The sequence below is a fragment of the Episyrphus balteatus genome, chromosome 3 (assembly GCF_945859705.1).
Source record: "Episyrphus balteatus chromosome 3, idEpiBalt1.1, whole genome shotgun sequence".
NCBI lineage: Eukaryota > Metazoa > Arthropoda > Insecta > Diptera > Syrphidae > Episyrphus > Episyrphus balteatus.
Window position 1 is genome coordinate 101,904,873 of NC_079136.1, and position 19,268 is coordinate 101,924,140.

The 19,268-nt window shown below is 30.1% G+C and overlaps 1 protein-coding gene across 1 annotated transcript; it reads left to right on the plus strand.

The window, feature by feature from the left end:
* The first annotated feature begins 14,945 nt into the window (after positions 1 to 14,945).
* LOC129913000 (uncharacterized) lies at positions 14,946 to 16,675 on the plus strand. Its single transcript, XM_055991308.1, has 2 exons — positions 14,946 to 15,459; positions 15,736 to 16,675. The coding sequence occupies exons 1-2, from the start codon at positions 14,992 to 14,994 to the stop codon at positions 16,663 to 16,665; spliced, it is 1,398 nt and encodes a 465-aa protein (XP_055847283.1). The 5' UTR covers positions 14,946 to 14,991; the 3' UTR covers positions 16,666 to 16,675.
* Positions 16,676 to 19,268: the final 2,593 nt, after the last annotated feature.

Here is a 19,268-nt window from a genome sequence, read left to right on the forward strand (position 1 = left end):
TTTTGTGAGTTCCAAAAGAAACACAGACGATTACCCTAACTCTATGTCATTCAAAGACATAACTAGCCATGACTCCATCGAAATTTCAAATATGTTTGCTAACTTTTTCCAAGATGCTTATTTGGATTGTAATTCTAATGAACGTGTCAATAATTTCGCTCCGCACTTAAATTACTCACATCTTACTTCCATAGATTTTACTATTCAAGAAGATTCAATTGCTCGAAATATATTTGACCTTGAAAATAGTTATAGTCCGGGTCCAGACAGTGTACCGTCATGTGTTTTAAAAAAATGTGCGTCCCAACTATCTTATCCCTTATGTTTGTTATTTAATACATCTATAAAATTTTCAGTTTTTCCCATATTGTGGAAAAGTGCTTACATTAGACCAATTTATAAAAAAGGACTAAAAAATGATGTTACCAACTACCGCCCCATCGCTAAACTATCTGTTATCCCAAAATTGTTTGAGTCTCTTATATGTAATGTCTTATCGTTTAATTGTAAATCTATTATTAGTGACAGTCAACATGGTTTCGTCCAAAATAAGTCTACCGTTACAAAATTGTTTTATTTCACTTCTTTTTGCATTGACTCATTTGAACAACGGAAGCAGGTAGACTGTGTCTTTACCGATTTCAGTAAGGCTTTTGACAAACTATGTCATAAAACTTTATTACTAAAACTAAGAGCCTTAGGTTTCAACGAAAATTTTTTAATGTGGGTTGCATCTTATTTAGAAAATAGAAGTTATGCCGTTATTTTCCGTAGTGAATGTTCCAAACAATTTTATGTTAATTCTGGTGTTCCACAAGGAAGCCACTTAGGTCCCTTATTGTTCACTTTATATATAAACGAAGTGACCACAATTATTAAAAACTCTTCTCTTCTTATATATGCAGACGATATAAAAATATTTAAAGAAATATCTTCAGTTAGTGACTGTCTACAACTTCAAGAAGATCTACAAAACTTCAGGGAATGGTGCATTACAAACCGCTTATTTTTAAATGTTGACAAGTGTAAAACAATGAGTTTTACACGCAAAAAGAATTTAGTCTTGTATAATTACATGTTTGACTCTTGCCCATTAACTAGACCGTCCGTTTTTTCTGACTTGGGGATTATACTTGACCCAAAACTAACATTCACTTATCGCTATGATTATATTATTAATAAGGCTAATCGAATTCTAGGATTCGTCAAACGGTTTTCTCGTGATTTTCATGATCCATACGTTTTAAAACTATTATATGTGTCATTTGTTCGGCCTATACTCGAATATGGATGTGTTGTATGGTCACCATACTATTCAATACATATTGACAGAATAGAAGGTATTCAGAGAAGATTTATGCGATTTTCTCTCCGTTTTCTACCATGGTCCCCCGAAATCTCACTACCTCCCTACAATCAAAGAGTTATGCTACTAAATCTCCCTCTACTCTCAAAGCATAGAGAATACTTACAGCTTTGTTACATCATTAAAATAATAAACGGTTCTATAACATCGCCATCAACTTTGGATCGTTTACATTTCAGTTTTAGCCAAGCTAACATAAGAAGACAAATACCTTTATGTCCAGCTTTCAGTAGAGTAAATTATGGATTATATAGTCCTCTTAATCAGTTGATTTCAGTATTCAATAAATATTACTTTATGATCTCTTCTGTTAATGATAATTTTAAAAGTATAAAATTCAAACAAATCTTTTTTAATACGAGAATGTTATGTAAATTTAAAATGTACTAGTTTTAAGATATATAATAAGTGTTTAACGTTAGTCCTTAACGCATTAAATAAATAAATAAAAAAAAAAAAAAGACAAGAAAAAAATCGTATGGTCTAATCCCTCTCGTTTAGCTGGGAGGAGCATTGACTCAATTTGGAAAAAATATGATGAAAAACCAACAGTTACATTTACAATAACGTGTTATACCTTTTTATAAAGCAAAACATCGTCTTTTATTTAGATTTTAAATATAGTAATTTTATGCCACAGTTTTTGAAGAATTAATTCTCAAAATCAAAATTTTGAAAAAAAAAAAAAAAACAAAAATATAAATTGTGACATCAGAAAGCTGTAGGCGCATGTTTTTATTATGGTTACTCCTCATGTTTTTAGAAACTGGAAGAAGCAGTTCGTTGGATTTTGACATAAGCCTTATATATATATTATTATTGTTTAGTGTATATCTATGGAGTTTGGTATTAACGACATAAGCACAAAATCGTCGTTTTGAGATAAATGCATTTTAAAGTTAGAAAAATTCCTCCAAATCCAGTTTTATTCAATACAAATATATGGGGATGCATTTTTTTTTTAAATAATAATATTTACACAAAAAAGATGAAAAAATTTAATTTTTAAGCGTATTTATTATGTTTTTAGTAACATGTGTTGTTTTGACCAAACAAGAATAAGATTATTTCGAGTTGTGTCCTTAGTGCCAATATTGGAATTAGTTTTTTTTCTTAAGAATTTAAACTTTTCGGACTTACCGCTATTTACTTTTGTTTTTTTAAAACGAATCAATCGATTAAAATTTTTCCAGTCATTTCCGTCACTGATCAATAAAGCAACACTTATTTAAAAGTTTAAGAACTATTGCTTGGTCAAAACAGCACAAATTGGAGTTATGCCATTATGATCAAACATAATTTTAGAAAAAGGAGTTAAGTGTTGTTAGGGCCATTGAATATCTTTGGAACTAGTTTACTTAGAGTTATGCTGTTAAGACCAAACGAAAATAGATTTTTTTTTAAATAGTTCTGCATACTTAACTCATTTTCTAAAAAAATAGGACTTATGCTGTTAATACCAAACTACGTAGATATATACCTCCAATTTTAATAGCGCAAAATAAATAAACCAACTTCGAATGAAAAGTGCATTTAAAAAAAAGGTACCTACAGCATCTTAGCGCTTGAAATCTGATGCCGAACCATTTATGACACGATCATCGAAGCCGAAGGTAAAAGATGAGCATTAAACAAAAAAAGACTGGAAAATCATACTATGATGAGTTCATTTATGTTTCAGTTAGTTTAAATAAATTGTCTTCATGACAGTACGCATTTTAGCCTCGGTTTTCTTCTAATCCGCTTACATACTCCTCACTAAGGTGACAACTTTGAACAACGCAAACTTGTACGCGAACTTATGTGCGAACAATGCGTTAGCAATTAATCATTATGTCGCATTCAAAAAATATAAAGGTAGGTACGTAAGATGGAATCGATCATTAATTAATGCCTGACACGAGGATTATGGCTTGTTATGGGGTTACAAAAGGGCTATGACCTATTCTTGGTTAGACCTAAGCAGTCATTCTTCGACATTAAAGAACATGAACCATTGCATAAGTCTTATTGTAAATGTGAAGCAAACACCGTTTCCGGTATGAAGCATTATAAAGATATTGCAACAGAGTTTTGTTAAATAGAATGTACATAAGTGATTCGAGGGATTGTTAGATGAATGGAAAATATATTGGCGAGATTATGTTTTTATAATAAATAAAACTTAAATTAAAACATATACAAAAACAGCCTCACGAAATTGGGATGATTTTGTATTCATGTCAAAAAATTATTTGGCTCTCAACAATCTTGCCATACGGATGGTTTTGTATTTAACTAGTCCCAAATTGACCGCTCACAAAATCTGGCCTTCTCGCTAATAGGTGAGTCAAAGTGGACGAGTATCTTCTACATTTGAGTACATACGTCAATAGAAAATATATTACTAATTATTTTTCAAAATTTTTTAATGAAAGAATATGTTTTAGAACAGCGCATTTTAGAGATCGATTAATCAAATGAAAATTACTTTAAAAATCGAAGATATTTATATCGGTATCGAGGCAGAAACCTGTAAAACAAACAAAAAACTATGTTAGTTTTCTGAAATAATTTTACTAAAACAAACAAAATTGCAATACTATTTAATTTTATGCGAAGAAATGCTCTCAAGCATGACCCAAAGGTCATTAAATGAAAACAAGATTTTAACGACTTTAAATTAATTTCTCGAAGTAAAAGCATTCGATGCTTATTATAAATCAATTTTTGAAATAAATGATCTTGAACAGTTTTGGTACAAATTAGGTATCCTGAAAAACAGTTTAAGCGATTAACTTTTTTCTGATTTATACGCATTTGTAGCTTACATTTTAACTTTAACATACAGCAGCGCTTGTGGTGAAAGAGTTTTTTCAAAGCTTACCTTAATGAAACATTAACTTATTAGAAACAGGCTTAAAAGAGAAAAATGCGAGAATATGCTTGATTCATTTAACTAATTAAAAACTGTGATTTACCAAATTGGATACCAAACAGTGATATTATAAAAAGATACCTACAAAGAAATAAAATGTGATTTATTTTTTAATATTTAATTTATTTAAAAAGATGTTAATACAAAAAAGACCATTGAAAAAATGTATCTATAAAAAGTATATAAAATATATTATAAACAAAAAACTATTTAAAAAAAAAAACCTTGAATGAATGGGAAAGTAGATATAAGTTAAATTTAAGTTCCTAAAAGAAGACTGTTTGTTGTTTTAGCTTCTAATTTTGTTATTTTGTTGTTGTTAATAAAAACTTTGTTTCAAGACAACTTGTGTTTATTTTTCTATGTAAAAACATATGAAAACGGTTGCACGACTTTTTTTCAAATAGCGATTTTTTCGACAAAATTTCAAAAAATTTTCAGATTATCGACCTTTTTTTCTGAAAGCGACTTTTTTGGCGACATTTGAAAAATTTTCAACGGTAAAGGTGATGAGAAGCTCTCCAAAAAATAAGCAAACAGCTTTGGGAAGACCACTTATGATTTTTTTTAACTGTAGGTTATTAGAAATTTAAAATGAATTATAATGTACATTTGTAATGATGTATAAAAACGATAATAACATCGACATCTTCTTCTTTGAAGATGTCTTTTACAATATTGACTTCTAGTTAAACAACTTTTTACAAAATCAATTCAATTCTAAAGTCAATTTTCGTGTTTTTACTACTAAACCAGGAAAACAATTTAGAACACTTTGACAAATCGCTATAATTTTTTTTGTAGATAAAATAAAAAAACACAAAACGAAAAAGGTAGGGCGCTGCTAACATTCAGACCCAACCTTAACTCGTCAAGTATGCATATTTAGCTTATAAATGCTTTGATATCATGGCAACAAGGTGTTAAAATAAAATCAAAATAATAATCTTGGTAATAAAATACAAAACGCTAAACATCAGGTGTCTTCTGTTATGGTTATGTCCATTCTTAAAATGCATTTTCTTATTTTCCGTTGGTCTATAATAAATAGTGAAGAAATGTATTCAATTATACTAATGCTTAGCCATAATTATAATGGAATCATTGATAATGTGACATATTTGATTGGTTGGTTTTTGGATATGGTTAAAAAAAAAAAGAAATCCTTATCTTGGAAACATAACGCGCTATTTGTCTTTACATCCGTTTAATAAAATTCAATATTATCTGAAAACTTTTAACAAAAGTATCAATGTTTGTTTAGGCTATAAGTTAAAGATGTTGGCACACCTTCTGAAAAATATTGTGAAAAAAGTATTGAATTTGTTTATGATTGTTTTTAGGAACTTTTTGGTATGCAATGGTGACATTATTTAGAAATAACCTTATTTTTTGAAACGTTTACCTTTAAAAATATGATTTTGAAGCCTTTCAGAAGTTTTTTAAGGAAACAGTTTAATTAAGTTCAGCCATCTTGTACTTGGATGTGGCTTACTTTAACAAAGTTAAGTTTGTTTAAGTTTTAAGTATTAAGGTTAGGTATTTTTTTTTTCAAACTTGTTTTCTTCTAATAGACGTTTGACCAATGAAATGAGAGTCTTAAAAACTTCTGCATTAGGTATTGTAATGTTGATTTTGTTTAAAAGCTAAAAATTTTTTGACGAGAAACCAATATTACCCTATGCCTATAGTATAGTATTGAGCAATTAAAAATGAAATAAAATAAGTGTCTTCCAATCCGACCAACGAGAGTGTGACCAGACCAGGGGCCTGTTTCAGAGCTTACTACATCAACTACCTCAGCGACGACTGATTGAATGCCGGGAAACACTTGTTATGGTCTAATTAGAGCAAATGTTTAATACAAAAGCTTCGAACAGGCAGCAGAAATTTAAATTTAAAGTCCTTGTAGTGAGCTGTGAAATAGGCCCCTCCTGGTGTTAAAAATTCGCTTGAAATTAATTTTTAAAAGCTTTCCGTGAGCATAAATTTTCTCAGAAAGTGTACTCAAACCGCACAAATTTATGATGATCATACTTTTATTTGACCCCACTTTTGTCTCCTTTTGCTTTGTTTTACGCGAAGTTTAAACGCGGGAAATATATAAATCTTAATACAAATTGTTTAATTATACATTATACTCCAAAGAGCTTAAACCTTAACGTGGATTGGCACATATATACCTTGTACCTATATAATAAAATATGACAATGTTATGTTCATAAAATTTTAAAATATAATTTGGGATATTTACAAATCAAGGTAAAGATATCTTTAAAGGTATTATTTACTTAAAGAACCTTATAACTTAAGTAAACTAACGCTGATCAAATGCGAAAACAGGATCGTGTGAACAATTTTGAATTCCAATAATTTTCATCACTTCTATTTACGTTCAACTTTAATACTTATCGGGAGCACATTTAAGCATCTGAGCCTTCTTTTTGAAAATATCTCAAGCTACAAGAGCTTAATTTATTTTGTTTGTTGAATTTGATTGCCTAATTTAATCCAAATCAAAGTATGTAATACCTTCGTCTTCTAACAAGGCGAGGAAATATGATCCCTTTACAATGTTAACCAAAAATGAATGAATAGTCTCTCAGCATTAATTCGATATATTTTTTTTGAGCACCGACAACAATCCACTGTACACAAAACAACCAGTCATGTTAATTCACTTTTTACGATGACAGTGATGTTGTTAGGAATCGAACGTTTAAAATCGTTTGGATTCCGAAGTAAAGTGTTGCTACTTCCAAAACCCTTGTTTTCTCAGTTCACCTGTTCCTTTGTGTATAGGGACTTGTTGGGCGATCATACAATAGACTTATGACATTTGTGTGTAAGTTTATGCGCAACTCCAGATTCCAAGAGTTCAGAAACGAAAATATATTCTTGTCGTTGTGGCTTTGTAATCGAACAAAAGTAATGAAACCATTCCACAAATACTGATAGCTGGTTCATTAGCGATTCGGTGCATTTATGGCCTAATTAACATGATCATGATGCGCGATGATGACAACAGTCTTGTTCCAATGCGGTGAAGCTGGGGATAGAAGAAGAGCCACGAGTTGGTATATGTGTGTGTTGCTTAGTTCATTATCAGACATAAAGTTCCATTTTCCTTTTTTTTCGTATAGTCTAGATTTTGTTGCATTCTTTTGGTGCCGGGATTGATCTGCGACACTGTGAGTTAAGCTGCCCCGTGGTGCTATTATACTCAACGCAACATTTGGTTTTAACTAATTACAAATACGGTTGCCACTCTGTTAAATTTGTGGTAGTTTTAAATGAATAAAAATGAAGCTCAAATTTTGATAACGTTTATACTATTGTAATACATACACATAAGTATATCATAATAATTGTCAATATAAAGTAAAAAATTTAAGTTATAGAAAATATTTTGAAATGCAGGGTGATGTAGGGAAGATGTTAAAAAAAGGTAGAGCGTGTAAATTAGGTTCAAAAAAGAAAAACTTACAATTTTAAACACTTTACTCAGATAAAACAATTATACCAATGCCCCCTACATGGAAGTATACCTTCACGTAGCGGAGGGGCTAAGAAGCTTAGTTCTATGCGATCATGGAACTTGCTTTTGCAGAAAGGTCTCGTATGGGACAGGCCGAATCGGAGTAGGAAGTTGCTACTTATTACTCGAAATTTTTCAAAAACCTTAAATGAGCCTTAATACAAATATAAAACTTAGTTTTTAGTACAGATATAATTTTTTGTTTTATTTAAAAATTGGAGTTGTTGAAAATAGTTGAAAGTCGGCTTTACTGCTTTCTTAGCACGGTGTAGAGCGAGTCTTAACTCGGATTTATTTTTTGATCCCTTAAATTTTGTAGTTTAATCATAAAAAAAAGGACAAACTTGGACAAAATTCGCATCAAACTGAAAATTGGCACAGTCATCATTTCCATGCGTTTGCGTCAAAAGCTATTCAAGTTAATGGTTAAGGAAAAAAGGTTTTTTTTCAGCATTTTACATTCAACACCAAAAATCTCCTTGGACTCAGAATAGAATTAATGTGAACTTTTTGCAATCTGTTTTTATAGTGCAGAGTCTAAATTCTGTAACAATTTTCAGCCTGGTGCAACATTTGTGTAGGAAAACCACTTTTGGCTTGACGATAGTGTCTTACAACTTACAAAAAGATATTGTATCTTTAAATAACTGATTCAACTGTTTAAAACTGATCCCAAAATTAAAAATTAGAAAAAAAAAAGTTTTTGTTTTAAATCTAAATTACCTATTATCTACCCGAGTAAAAATGGATTTCCGCAGCACCACGTCCGCACCATTTAATTTTGAATGAAAAACTCGGTAAACCACCGCCGCACTACGACTGCACCACGTCCACACCATTTCATTTTGAATGAAAAAAAAATTCTGTTCTCGAACTTATACAAATGTTTTAGTCGTCTTCAAAGTTATTTTGACTTGAGTAACAAATTGCCAGTTCTTTAAACATGGCTTAGTGGTCGAGTGGTTAAAGCGTTGGACTTCTAAATGAAAGTACTCTGGATACTCGAGTTCGAATCTCCTTCTCTTCGGTAGTTTTTTTTTTATTTTTCGATAATCCAAAATTAGGTATCATGGTGCGACGAATTTTGCATACAAAATGAAATGGTGCGGTCGGGGTGCAGTCGTAGTGCAGTCGTGGTGTGGCGGTGGTGCGCTGAAATTTTCCGCCAAACGGCGCGCGGTGGTGCAGCTGTGGTGCGGCGGTCAAGATTTTTTTTATTTTTCTTTCTTCAAAAATTCAATTTCTATTTCAAGTTAAAATGCCAAACTTTGGTGCCGGTGGCAACCATGATTTAAACTAAAATGCGTAAAGATGAGTAAAGAAGTCTATTTTTGGGACATTGATGGGATCACGTCGTGTTTAGACGAAGTAGTTTTTACATATTATACAGAAAGCAGTGGCAGAATCGTCTTTCTACACTTCGATGTATCTGATGGACGTGACATAATGCACTTTTCGTTAAGAAATTCTCTCTATTAATCCTTATGATTCTTAAGCAAATTAGTTAATTTTTTGTTGTATCTATGTCTGATGTGATATGTGAACCAAATTCCTTACATTGAATTGAGTCTATGTCTCCTTAACTGACACCACCTGCTGCTGGTGCTGCTGAAGTGATCCCTTTTGTTAGACATGTTTATATTAGAAGCTGATCAATACATAATTTATATTTACTGAGAGCATTGTTTCGAAATGAGCTTTAACATACAATGGAGTTCTGTTGGCATGTTGATTTGGTTTGATAGCATTTAAATTTTATTTTTACGACAATATTTGGGTTATTAGGTAGATAAACGAATGGTTGTGGTTAGTTCTTATTATTGACTGTTGATCTGAATTTGTTGATTCGGAAATATAATTGACACAATGGTGGCTTTTTATGATGTTGATAGGAAGTTATGATCTTACACGATCTAATAATATAGTTATTTATAGAAATTTTACGGCTTAGTCACATTTAAAGCACATTATTTGTAATCAGTGAACTTAATGAAGTTTTTAATAACTGAAAGTAAATGGGTTGTATTTCAAAGACAATAGTTCTATTGACAGTGAGCTATCAATTTTTTATTTTTATCTTTTACAAAAATAGTTGGATTTTTAACAAAACTTGGTTAAAAATTACTTTACTATGTTTTCTATCTATTAAAAATGTTTTTTGATCAAAAACTTAATTTTCGGATTTTTGACGAATTTAATTTAAAAAAATAGCCTATTTTTCAATCAAAAAAGTAACCGCAAAAAATTTTTGATTTTTGAAAAGTTTGGAATGCAATTATTTAGCTTAAAACCGTTTTTTAAAGATTGTGTGGAAAAACTATACTTTTGTTTTAGAAAATATTGAGAAAAATTGAAAAGAACAAAAAAACGATTTTTAAAATTAATTTTTCGTTAATGACAGAAATATTGGCGAGAAATAATTTTCCATAGAAACCAAATTATACTTTTCTAATGGTCATTGACCTTTTTAATTTGAATCAAGCACTAGAATAGCTCTAACGTGCAAAGTTTTTGAGATAATGAATTTTGAGCTCGAATCTGAAGTCAGAAAAATTCTATCACATCACGTTTTTGACATATTACCATGCCAAAAATCAGAAAAATAGTATTTGCGACGTTCAAAATTCAATATCTCAAAAACTTTGCACGTTAGAGCTATTTTAGTGCTTGATTCAAATTAAAAGGTTAATGACCATTAGAAAAGTATAATTTGGTTTCTATTAAAAATTATCTCTCGCCAATATTTCTGTCATTTACGGAAAAATCAATTTTAAAAATCGTTTTTTTGTTCTTTTCAATTTTTCTCGATATTTTCTAAAACAAAAGTATAGTTTTTCCACACAATCTTTAAAAAACGGTTTTAAGCTAAATAATTGCATTCCAAACTTTTCAAAAATCAAAAATTTTTTCGGTTAATTTTTTGATTGAAAAATAGGCTTTTTTTTAAATTAAATTCGTCAAAAATCCGAAAATTAAGTTTTTGATCAAAAAACATTTTTAATAGATAGAAAACATAGTAAAGTAATTTTTAACCAAGTTTTGTTAAAAATCCAACTATTTTTGCAAAAGATAAAAATAAAAAATAAAAAAATCGTATTTTTGCATTTTTTTCAATATTTTTGAGGTTATAGAAAAAAATTGTTTGAGTAAAAGTTGTAGACATTTATACTACCTACAACTTTTGCATTTGACTTTTTTCGATAGGACGTCTAATTTTGACAGAAATCGTAAAAAACCATGATTTTTGACACCCACCCCACTTTTTCGCCCACCCACCCCCTTTCCCCCCATTTTTTTGTGGGCAATTTATTTTTCCCCTTTCATATGCCATTTATCCTAAATTTTCCCACCACCCATATGCTGCTAATAATTTTTTTATTTTCAAAAATTATTGGCACTGGTCTAAAAGGGGACTTTCACGGGTAGATTTGATATAGAATTCAATTGATTAATTTAACAAGAATGCTTTATTAGTTTGGTTCGAGGCAATCAATGTCTTGCAATCTGATAAACTATCATTTTGGACTAAACACTTTTAATAAACATAACAGTCTAAAATAATCTTTATACATAACTACATGGTACGTTATGACTAGGGCGCAAGTACCCACTTGTTCAAAGAATGTACATGCATATACATTAGTAAAACCATCAACATGTAAAATTTTAATTAGATTAATTATAATAAACTAAACTTTGTTTATATACCTATGTAGGTACCTACATTTAAATTTAAAAAAAGTTTAACAATATCAGTGACAATTTTTATTTCAAACAACGGAAAACATAATCTTACCTACATTTATAAATTACTTGTAGCATATGGTATAATATAAATTTAAACAAAATCGAGAAAATTGCAACAACCCGAAATTTTTTGAAAGTATCTACAAAGAAAGACTTAGAGATTACAGAAAAAATATCTATAGGTATCAAAATTCAAACAAATCTTTCAAGCGTTTTAAGGCTCTACCTCGCTCTCGCTGTACAATTAACATTTAATAAATTTCTTTCAAACTATTCGATATTTAGATCTAGGAGGGAATTCAAGATTTTTTAGGACCACAAATAACGAAAATATAGATAGGTACACAAATTTTGAAAAAAAAAAAAAAAAATCAATCAACTTGACGATAAATTAATTAATTTTTTTTTTTTAATTTTTATTTTAGATATTGAATATTAATATCAAATAAATGGCTTATAGATCTTTAAACTTTTTCTTAATTTAATTTTTACTTGGTCTATCTATAGGCCACATATTATATTGGTTTAGGTTTCATGTAAAAAAATGATTATTATTGGTAGCATCCACTTACTTTTTTTCTGACGAGAACATATTTGTGTGCTAATTTGTTTTAACCTTTTCCTCTTTTTTTTTTTACAAATAAAGAGCAAGTTCATGCGACATAGACTTGCATTTTATGTGAAAACATCTTAATAGATAAAGTCAAGTTAGTAACTTTTTGAAAGACCATTTTTCTTTTATTTCAAAAAAAAAAACTGTGTGGGGAAAATAGCGTTTAACTACAAAAGCAATACGAGCTACTCTGAAACTCACTTTACCTATAGTTTTGAAATAGTCATTAAATATTCTTATTTGAAGTAGATAAACAGACCAGCACGTGCTACGCAGTACTATATTCTATTTTTGCACCATAATACAGTCCGTAGGTAGTTAAGAAGGTGCATCTACATATGTACAATACAGTGCGTTTCATATTTAAAACCCATTTCAAAATTCGTAAAAGCTTTTAGCTTCTGTTAAAAAATTTAACCAAAATTGTATGACATAAAATTGTCTAATATAATATTGTCTTCAGTTATTGTATGCAAGCAATGAATTATTTTGTAAACGTTATAACATCCAAAGCATATGTGCTAGTTCATTAAAATATAGTGGAATTTATACTAAACACGTTCTCAAGAATAAATGCGTTAAAATTGAGTCAGCACTTTTAGAAAACTTGATATAAATTGAGTATAAATTTAATCCTTACGTCCAATTACTTGAAAAGGTTTCAACACGGTTTAAGAATAAATTAGAACGTTGTAACATCCAAAGCATATGTGCTAGTTCATTAAAATATAGTGGAATTTATACTAAACACGTTCTCAAGAATAAATGCGTTAAAATTGAGTCAGTACTTTTAGAAAACATGATATAAATTTAGTATAAATTTAATCCTTACTTGAAAAAGTTACAACACGGTTTAAGAATAAATTAGAACTACAAAATTCCTGCCTACCAGTAAACTGATTTTTTTAGGGAAAGAACTTTGTCAAGTAATCGGAAGTTAAAAATTAAACAAAAAAACATACCTACGGTATCAAACGAGCAACACTTATAATTTTCCTATATTTGTTTTAAATTTTTACAGATGTGAACAGCTTTTTGTAGTGTGATTTTAATATGAAACGCACTGTATATGCATATGATACTTACTGCAATCAGAATTTGAAAATCTACAAAAAACGACCATTTATATATCTCCATCCAAAAGGGTCAACAATTTGCACATGCTTTAGTTTAATCACATTCATGTTGGTACGTATTTTACCTATACCTGCTTCAAAGGAAAACTTTAAAAATAAACGTACAAACGTAGGTATTATATCCTTAGCCCTACTTTATGAGAATGAGTCAAATCTGATTGAATATTTAGAATGTTAAGTATTTTAATTCCACTCTTTAGTTGAACTCGAAGCATTGAAAGAATGCCACGCCATTGGAAATTATTCATTTTAGTGATTTTATTTTTTTATTCAGTTCGTGGCACTCTATTGCCAATAAAAATATCTAATTTTACATTAGCTGAATGTTTAAACAAATTATTTGAAAATGAAAGAATTGATTTGAGAAAAAACATTCGAATAAGTGTTGAAACTGAATCAGAAACGGCAAAGTGGTATTTAAGAGATGTGTTAACAGAGTTTTTGTTGGCAAATAAAAACCAATTAGTATTTGAACTGCGAACAAACAGTATTGAACGATCTCCTTATACAATTCACGCACGGGCATTGCTGGTAGATACATTTGATTCGTTTAGGTAAGAAACAGCTGTAAGAAGCCTTAAAATTAAATAAACTGTTATGAAATATAAGTATAATAAAAACATTTTTTTTTTTTGTCACATTAATTAAAAAAAGTTCTACAGTTTAAAAAGGTTTTTTGGAATATTTGGTGAAAAAAGAAAACAAGAAATATAGTCCTATAGTCGTAATATAGTCGTTCTTAAATAACTAAACTAATACTCCCGATTTTATTCTAAAGATGAAGTATTGGGTTCGCATAAAATAATATCAAGGCGTACCAACACCACAACCAACACTACCATAAATGAAGAAGTCCAAAAAATATTGTTTTCTCAAAAATGGCTCCTTCGATTTTTATTTATGTAATTTAAGTATTAGTTTTTAAACAGTGTCTATCTTTTAATGAAAAAGTATTTTTTTAATTATTATTAACGGTACCTGCCATTGAACTGTTTTTTTTTTTTTTTTCTTTTAATTTTGAAACTCCTCCCAAACGACTGATTCAATTTGTATGAATTTTGTTTACACCGAACCATTGTTAATATATTTATGTCAAAAATAAAAGTAAAACTAAATAAAACTGAAACGATTTAAATGTTAAAGTTGGCTTTATTTGACTTGTTTTTAAATCAAATTTTCGAAAAAGGGACATTGACTTATTTTTAAATTTTGATTTAACGTGTTGATTAACAACACAGCTGAAACCGAATCCGGAGTCATTTTGATCACGTACCTAAGGTTTTCTGAAACGAAATCTTTTTTGAGTTTGCGTCGAAAACCTGACGTGATTGGATAAAATGAACTTCGGATTGGATTTAAGAGACCAAAAAAAACTTTTATTAACATAATCTCACGCCCAGGTCAGATTTTTTTTGTCTGGCTGGTGGCTGTGTGATTGCTAAAAAAATGTCATACGCAGTTATTTTTAATTTTTATTTCTAAGAGTTTTTAAAAAAATTAGTTTTTTTTCAAACGGATCTAACGGATTTTAATTTTTTTTTTCTCCTGAAAATTATCTTATAAAAATGAAATTAAACTGCACAGGTACTTTTTTCATGTTTTTAATACTTGAATTTGTATGCTTTCAGAAATCTTTTAACGAGTCAAAGAATTAACGCCAAGGACATATCTGGCATGTATCAATACTATTATGTTCTTCTTTACCTAAACGGTAAAATTAAAAATTTGCAACTCACCTTGAACAAGATCATGGATTTCTGCCTGAAGAATTTCATTAAAAACATAAATATTCTCGTGGAAAAAAAAGCAGGACTAGTCACAATCTACACTTACTATCCTTTCAACAAGAAAATTTGCCGAGATAATACTCCAAAAATTTATAACTACTTCATGGACAAGAAGTTGATATGGATGAAGCCTACATTTGAAAGGAAATTAAACAATATGTGGAAATGCCCTCTGATAACAATTGTTGTGGAAGAACCTCCATTCGCTATAGTAACGAAAGAAAAAACTTTTGGATTCGATTTAGATGTTATTAGAAGTCTTGCTGATGTTATGAACTTTACAGTCGATGTGCTGATAATTGAAGAGAAACACAATGCTGAAGACAAGGTTATCGGAGGAGTTTTAACCAATCGTGTAAGTTTTAAGCTGGGTTCACTCTAGGTTTGTCAACACGCGCAACGTACGTTCCAAATCGAAATAAAGAGTTGTTAACTCTTTCCAAACTTGGTCAATTGATGTGTAGCCTCAAATATGTTCCTGATGCATATCAGTGAGAATAGTTTGTAAAAGTTTAACTGTATGCCGATTTGGAACTTATGTTGAACAACCTAGTGAGGATCCAGTATAACGGTCAGTTATGAATATCTGTTCTTGCTTATCATTAACAACTTTTCACGTCTTTCTTCTCAGATAAACGAGGGAGATCTTGTGATCGGAGGCTTTCTTTGTTCCAAAGATAGAATTGAAAATTTTGCGTCTTTAGGTTATTTGTCATCAGCTTCTTTGGATTTGGTAATAAAAAAGCCTAAGACATACAGTCCATTAGAAATCCTTCTATTTCCTTTCGATAAGTCTACTTGGCTTATGCTTTTGTTCATTTTGAGTGGAAAAGGTTGCGGACAAGTTCTCTGGAAAAAGTTTTCTGGGCTTTCCCTCTGTTTTGGTAAAGTTTCATCACGGATACATCTACTGTCTTGGCTTCTGGGTATTCTAATCATAGAAAGCTCTTACGGAGGCTCACTTTTTAAATTTATACACAAACAACCGCAACGCAGAGTTCCTGCCAATTTCGAAGAAACCATTGCAGCAGGTTATAATTTCCTGGCCAAGAAATCATACTACTACATTTTAGACCCGTTTTTTAATCGAATGCCGGAGAAGATCAATTACATTGACGTTTCTTTTATGCAATTATTCGACGAATTGGACAGTCGTGAAGGCAAGTATGCTATATTTACATCGTGCGATGACATGATTGTTCACAAAAACGATCCTTCATCATATGAACGGCATTACACTATTAAGAATCCTGTACATCACAATGTCTTGTGCTTTTACATGCCAAAGTTTTCTTTTTTTACCGAAGAGTTTCATAAAAGAATAACGCAAATGTCATATAGTGGACTCATAAAGCGTATTTATGACAAATTAGCAGCTGATAGCATTAGGAAGAAAAATATCGCCCGTCACAGAGTTTCGAAACCGATGGGACTGAAACAACTTATGGGTGCTTTTCAGCTGCTTATGGCTTTGTCAGGAATAGCAACTTGTTTTTTTATAGTGGAAATTCTCTCAACAAAAATTTTAATATTGAAAAATTTGATTGAAAATTTACAGTAAGTGTAAAGGATTTATTTATAAAATATGTATGTTATTGAAATCATATGCTTCGAATCAGCATGTTTTAAAAAAAATAAAAGCTGTTCTTTCATTATTATTTATAAGCAGTTTTTTAATAAAATACAAAGAATTTCGTTTAACAATAAATTAATATCAATAACAATTTTTGACTTTTTCCTAATATATCAGCTTATCGTCGACTCGTGGTGCGAAAAAATTTAGATCAAGGGTCGTGATTATTTTTTTCATTTTGTAAGGGTTTTTATTTTAAGCCATTTATTATTTAGCAAACTCTTTTTACTTGCTCTATAGGGCAAGTATTGGTTTCGTGTAGAAAAAAAAATTCGAGGTTTTAATCAAAACCGACATTACGATGATGGAGAAGATCAAAAAAGTGGTTTTCGTCATGCCGTCCGTCGGTCCGTGCGTCTGTGCGTATGTGCTTCTGTGCGTCCATCTGTACATCGAGCTAGGGCCTAAACGGATGGACGGATTTGCTTGAAACTTGGTACACATGATTTTTACGTAGACCCGTTTTTTTTAATTTTTTTAATATCTCCTTTTAAACGCATATCTCCCATATAAAGTTTTCGAGGTATTGCAATTTTCTCGAAAACGGCTCTAACGATTTTGATTAAATTTGGTGTATTTAATACTCCCATTGATTCTTACAAAACTGCGTTTTTAGTTTTTCTCAAAAAATGCGGAGAACGGAAATATGTCGTTGCCGTTTTTCAAAAATTAACATATTTTTTAAGTTCATATATAAGTTCATCAAAGCATAAGTTAATTTTATTCAAAATTTAGAGACATCATTTTGAAGTGTCAAAAATAAAAAAAAAAAAAAATTTAAAGTTTTTGAAAACAATTTTGTTTAAGTTTTTGAAAAAAAAATTTTAATTTAAATTTTTTTAACTTGCAATTTTTTTTTTTGATTTTTTTTTCTCGACACTAAAGAAAATCTTAAATTTCCAATAGCTATTTAAGATAACGATACTTTGAACTACAAGAGCAAGTACGTGCGACCCCAGTCGTGCATTTTATTTTTTTAATAAAAAAAAAGTGAATATGTTATTTCAATGTCACAGTAAGACAGTTATTCTAAGCATAACCGTTTCCTTTTTAATTAATTTTATATTTAAACACTGTACTTGTACTGTACCATGGGCTTTATGGATTATGTTAAGGGATTTATGGATTATATTTGTTCATACTACAGCAGTTATACTCCAGTCAAAACGTCGGAAAAAATTGCCTAACCTTGCGTGCAGAGGCATTGTCAGTTTTTATATAAAAATGAACATACTCACAATATGTCTTTCTTATAATATTTCCTATCAAATTCTTGTTAATCAAAAACACAATTTTCATCATTGTTTCGAAAAAGCTTATATTATGACTAACATTTTTCAAACTAATTTTGTAGCCATATTAAATCTCTGCATTTAATAAAAAATCAACTCTTTATCACCAAAGATGTGAAGTGCTTTGAAAATATAAAGAAATTAATTATTCTTTACGACATTTTCTATCGATTTGGTGCAAATTATTCAAAATAAATCAAATTCAGTCGAAATTGTTTTTTCGTTTAGCAAACTCTTGCCTTAATATTTTGGGTAACAAAATAAAATAGATGCTATTGTAGTAGTAGGGGAGCCCGAGATGCTAAATTTGCAGTTACTCGAGCGCCATGGGGACCTATTGGATTGCGAAGATTAGGTTCTAAAACGAAAAAAAGTATATGGAAGTTTTCCATTTAAGTGGGGATAAGAGCTTATAAACACGTTAAGAAAATGTAAAAAAAAACTGTCACATTGAAATACTCGAGCGCGTCAGATATTAATAGGGTATACTCGCATTGACTTTGTGATAACCGATAAATATTAATCTGATGACGATAAGACAGTGGTGGGTGGCTACAAAAAGCGGTAGAAAAAAATAAAAAAAAAAAAGTTATTCGAGCGTGTCAGATTTTGAGAGGGTACGTTCAGTGAACTCCTAATATTGTTCAATTTGAATAACTGACGATTTGGACGTGGCCTACACTTATAAATCATTTTTGAAAATGTAAAAAAAAATTGTTAACTTAAGTTACTCGAGCGCGTCAGATTTTTCTACTGTAGGTTTAGCTCGATGTCAGAGTCACCCTAAATGATAATCTGACAATTATGTTAAGGTGTATTGCTAATCTGACAATTTTAAAAAAAATTAGACAGTTTTTGAATATAACAATACTTTTCGTTTCTTCTGGTATTACCTACTGGATGTAATACAAAATTTACATTATATACATATTATATACAAAGGTCAATCAATAATAATTTAATATACATAATAACTGGATTCGTCTTCCAGGTTGGTTTCCACTTGTTCAACTTTGTCGTCATCTCGTGTTTCTGTAAGCAAAAATGGTTATGATACTTACTTGATAATCTTTCTTTCGTATGATATTATATTATTAAAAAGTAAACGTACCTAAAGTCATAAGTTTTGCTCGTCTGGTCTTTAACGAAAGAAAAAATACCCCAAATCTAAGAACATTACGTAATGACCAGACGATCAGAGCTTCTATATTTATTAAAGGTGGGGCTTTTGCTATAAAG

Bases quoted from the DNA above. Each gene is read 5' to 3' on its own strand.
- LOC129913000 (XM_055991308.1), top strand. From the start codon at position 14,992: ATGTATCAATACTATTATGTTCTTCTTTACCTAAACGGTAAAATTAAA. The intron at 15,460-15,735 runs GTAAGTTTTAAG...CTTTCTTCTCAG, and splicing joins GAGGAGTTTTAACCAATCGT to ATAAACGAGGGAGATCTTGT.